Source organism: Scardinius erythrophthalmus, assembly GCF_964197995.2.
Source record: "Scardinius erythrophthalmus genome assembly, chromosome: 13".
Lineage (NCBI taxonomy): Eukaryota > Metazoa > Chordata > Actinopteri > Cypriniformes > Leuciscidae > Scardinius > Scardinius erythrophthalmus.
The window spans coordinates 40,622,274-40,626,842 of record NC_138233.1 but is presented as its reverse complement, the minus strand read 5'-3'; the positions used below and the strand labels follow the sequence as shown (position 1 = coordinate 40,626,842).

The 4,569-nt window shown below is 46.6% G+C and overlaps 1 protein-coding gene across 1 annotated transcript; it reads left to right on the top strand.

Moving 5' to 3' along the window:
- The first annotated feature begins 1,471 nt into the window (after nt 1-1,471).
- Nucleotides 1,472-4,339, top strand: LOC308700706 (uncharacterized protein). Its single transcript, XM_081382465.1, has 2 exons — nt 1,472-1,704; nt 1,811-4,339. The coding sequence occupies exon 2, from the start codon at nt 1,982-1,984 to the stop codon at nt 2,693-2,695; it is 714 nt and encodes a 237-aa protein (XP_081238591.1). The 5' UTR covers nt 1,472-1,704; nt 1,811-1,981; the 3' UTR covers nt 2,696-4,339.
- The last annotated feature ends 230 nt before the right edge of the window (nt 4,340-4,569 follow it).

Genomic DNA, 4,569 nt, shown 5'->3' with positions numbered 1-4,569 from the left:
CAATCACAACAAGTGTTTCTGTGTTGTAGCTGAATGTCTATTGGATATGAAATAAAGGTTGTGATTGGTGTGACATCACAGATATGGTCTGGTTGTTATTTTTCAAATTGCTTGACTCCTGGGACCTCACGGTAAGCCACCCGGCAAGTGTAAATCTATTTAGAATAATAAGGTTAATAATTATGTCACTTATGATGTAACAATAAAACTTTTACTTTTACATACATTTATACTTAACAATGAGCATCTAACTGTATAAAATATTTGTGAAAATTAGATTCACAGCACTGTCCCACTCAACCTGACAGTGTTAGGTTGAGTGGGACAGTGCATTTCAAGTTGAGTGGGACAGTTTTAGGGCTAATGCTAGCAAACTCAGTGGAGCCATTTCATGAACAAGAAGATAACATTTTAAAGCTATAAGTAATAATAATGTGTCTGAATATAACATTTTTATAAAATTTATATTTTTCAATATATACAAGATGGCACCCATACAGAGAGGAGAGGGACAGAGAGAGCGAGAAAAAAGGAGTGACAGGGCAATACAGAAAAGGAAAAGACAGCAAAGTAGAAAATGAAGAAAACTAAACCAGTGGAGTGAAGAGAGAATGGCAGGGGCTATTGAAGAATATGAGCAGGAGGTGACTGAAGGACACAAACCAAAATTAAGGTTTCTAGCTAGGGCATGGAACATCCCAAAATCAACACTGCAAAGGCGAGTGAAAGGGCTGGTGAGTGGCTACCGCCATGCCTCAGGTAAAAGCCCCCTGCTCTCAGCTCAGGCTGAGAGTGAATTGGCTAGCCTTGTTAAAATGTTAGCTGAAAGGGGGTTCCCCCTGGAACGCAGTGATATACGGCGTATTGCGTTCCAGTACGCCAAAATTAATGGGATCCCTGGTTTTTCTGCGGAAAAGCAAAAAGCCGGTCACTACTGGTTTGAGGGGTTCATGAAAAGGAATCCAAACCTGAGCCTCCGCAAGCCAGAATCACTCTCAGCTGCAAGGGCCTCTGGGATGAATCTCACAGTTGTTGAGCAATGGTTTCAGACCTACACGTCACTCCTCCACCACCTACAGATCCAGGAGATGCCATCTCACCTGTGGAACTGTGATGAATCCGGACTGCAGGACCATTTAATCTCAAAAAAGGTTGTTGGGGTGACTGGCAAGTCCTGCTTCCAGGTAACATCAGGGGAAAAAGGAGAAACGACAACAGTCCTGGCTGGGTTCAATGCAGTTGGGACTTACACCCCAACAATGGTAATTTTTAAGGGAAAGAGGCTCAGGGCAGAGTGGCTGGAGGAACGACCAGAAAAAGCAATTATCCGCGTGTCAGATAATGGCTGGATAAACTCCCAGCTGTTTCTGGAGTGGGGCCAGCGGTTCGTCCAGCAGCTGCCTAAGGAGGATTCAAGACCCCATGTCCTGCTCTTATATGGCCACTACAGCCATGTCTTCAATCTGGAATTCTTGAAGCTCATGAAGAAAAATAATGTCCATGTAGTGAGCTATCCTCCCCACACCACCCACGCCCTCCAGCCAGCAGACAGATCGCTGTTTCGAAGCCTGAAACACCACTGGCAGGAACTGGGACGCAAGTGGACAAGGAAGACAGGCGGGAAGAAGCTTCCAAAACAGCTCCTTTTTTCTGTGTTCAGCCCCGCGTGGAAGAAGGCCGCCACTGTTGAGAATGCCCAAGCAGGTTTGACTCTTTTATAATAATTAGTTGTCTTGAATTATTTGTATAAAAAGATTAGCAGTAAGTGGATCATTGTTTTTACCGTCTTATTTACATTGCATCATTACAGGTTTCCGAGCCTCAGGGATGTTTCCTGTCTCCATGGAAGTCATTCCAACTGACCTTTTCTTGCCAAGCCAAACCACTGAAAGGGTGATTGAGGAAACATCAGAAACCCTTCTGTTGTCAGAGGAGGACATTTATTTTGGTGTGGAAGAAGTTGTCGTAACCAGCCAGCCTGATGAGGATGCGCATACCTCCACCCTCACAACTGGGCCAGCCCCCCATGCCTCCACCCTCACAACTGGGCCAGCCCCCCATGCCTCCACCCTCACAACTGGGCCAGCCCCCCGTGCCTCCACCCTCACAACTGGGCCAGCCCCCTGTGCCTCCACCCTCACAACTGGGCCAGCCCCCCGTGCCTCCACCCTCACAACTGGTCCAGCCCCCCGTGCCCGTGCCTCCACCCTCACAACTGGGCCAGCCCCCCGTGCCCGTGCCTGTGCCTCCACCCTCACAACTGGGCCAGCCCCCCGTGCCTCCACCCTCACAACTGGGCCAGCCCCCCGTGCCTCCACCCTCACAACTGGGCCAGCCCCCCGTGCCTCCACCCTCACAACTGGGCCAGCCTCCCGTGCCCGTACCTCCACCCTCACAACTGGGCCAGCCCCCCGTGCCTCCACCCTCACAACTGGGCCAGCTCCCCGTGCCCGTGCCTCCACCCTCACAACTGGGCCAGCCCCCCCGTGCCCGTGCCTCCACCCTCACAACTGGGCCAGCTCCCCGTGCCCGTGCCTCCACCCTCACAACTGGGCCAGCCCCCCGTGCCTCCACCCTCACAACTGAGGAATGGGTGGCTTGCTGCCACTGCCAACGGTGGTATCATGAGTCCTGCGGAGAGCTCAACGGACTTATGGATGACGATGACTTTATCTGTCTTGGATGTGTTCACTGAAGTTGTTAAAATGTGTTAAAAGGATGAAGGCTTAATGAAAGTTCCATTCAGTGAATGTAGAGTGAAGTTTACAATGTTAAAATTGAGAAGGGGAGAACGGGGTAATGTGAGACATCGGGTAATGTGAGACACCCCCTATATCTAGGCAACGGAACACAATTGTGGTCATATGACCATTATGTTTTCAAGCCCCTTCCATTTCACCGTGGCCATGAAGGAGAGGATCTCATGGTGCTGTAATAAGCATGTTTTTTTCACAAAAAATTTTTTTTTGCATGTAAAAGTAAATTGTCTTGCTTTCAACTTAATCAACTGTTGTGCCAAAGCAAATTGACTCAGGTAGAAAAACTTATATCATACATGTTGATGAACTACCAACATATAAAACCATGTGATGATGCTAGCTGAAGATAAGCCTGAATTGCTAAGAGAGATCGTTTTTTTCTAAAATGTGGCGGTGGGGTAAAGTGAGACAAATGCTGTGGGGTAAAGTGAGACATGAGGCACAAGTTAAGTTTAGTCTTAAACATATTTTAATGTAATATTACATGACATATGTTTTATTTTTAATGTCATAAACATAGTAGAAAAGCCATCATGCCAAGGCAATACACCAGGAAGAAAACCTGACGGCCTGTTTTCCATTACCTAGTCCGATAAGAGTGTTGTTTCCCTCCTCTACAACACCCCGAGTGTCCGTGTTTGGACCGTCGTTGCTCCAGCAGGAGCTCCAGCAGGTGTACGGATCTGACTTTGACCGGAGATGACCCACCCTCCCTGGGGCCGGCCCGGGAGGTCTGCGAGCATGGAGCTCTTCTTCAAATACAAGATATTTTTGGACATTTTTACAAGGAGGAATATCCTCCAGTGTGTCTTTCACCCCTAGCTCACCCAGGATGGTGCACGTTCACCGCTGTGCACGCCCTGGCACCGAGGGACTGGGTGTCCAAACCAGACCCTATTTACTGGAAGTCTCGCCCGCACAAAGTACACTTTTTCTGGGCTGGGTCAGGCTGTTTCCCCAACCGGTCTGACCACCACGGTTCTCTGGTCCATGTTCCTTGTCCAAGCAGAGCATTGTCCCTCCAAGACCCAAAGGTCCGTTTTAGGACTGACTTTGCTCCAGACGGAGCTCCAGCGGTGGTGGACAAATCTGAATCTGGCTCAGGACGGGCCACTCTCCCTGGGCTGGCCAGGGGAGGTCTGACTGCATTGAGTCAGAGTTTCTTGTTTTGTGTAATTAAGACCAACCGAAACAGCTGGCAGTGATGTATAATGTGGTTCAAACTTTAGTTTAGGGTCCAATTCTCGCTATTACGTAACTAGTAAAATAGTTTGTTGAAATGAAAACTCGTAAGATTTTTTTCAGCATAGCAACAAAAACCTATCTAAAGCATATCTGATGAGTATACTTTATTCTTTCTTTAAATTTAGAAAACTTCTAAGAAATGAATGTACAAACTTACATTGGTCTTAATTACGGGTTTTAATCTTTTAAGGAATGGCATAGTTCTATTTTTTATTTTTTTAACCTGTCCTCATATGCCCCCAAATGACAGGCTCTTTATATGTAATTTTATTTCAACTGACTTCAAAATGTTGAGATATTTTCTTCTGCCATATATAAATGTTTCTTTACAAACCATTTTGAGATTCTACTAGTTATCAGTAGCCATTCAGTAGCATGTCAGCTGTGCATCAGTTGATATTCAACAACACTGTTTCAACAGACCAGTAATCAATCAATCAATCAAGTTGACAGGTAGTCAACCAAAATGCCTATTTCCCCGATAAGTACAATCAAATCACCACCAGGTGGCGTAAAGGAACGGTTTGCTCAGTAATCATAACGTTTTTACTTGAAAATGAAGATG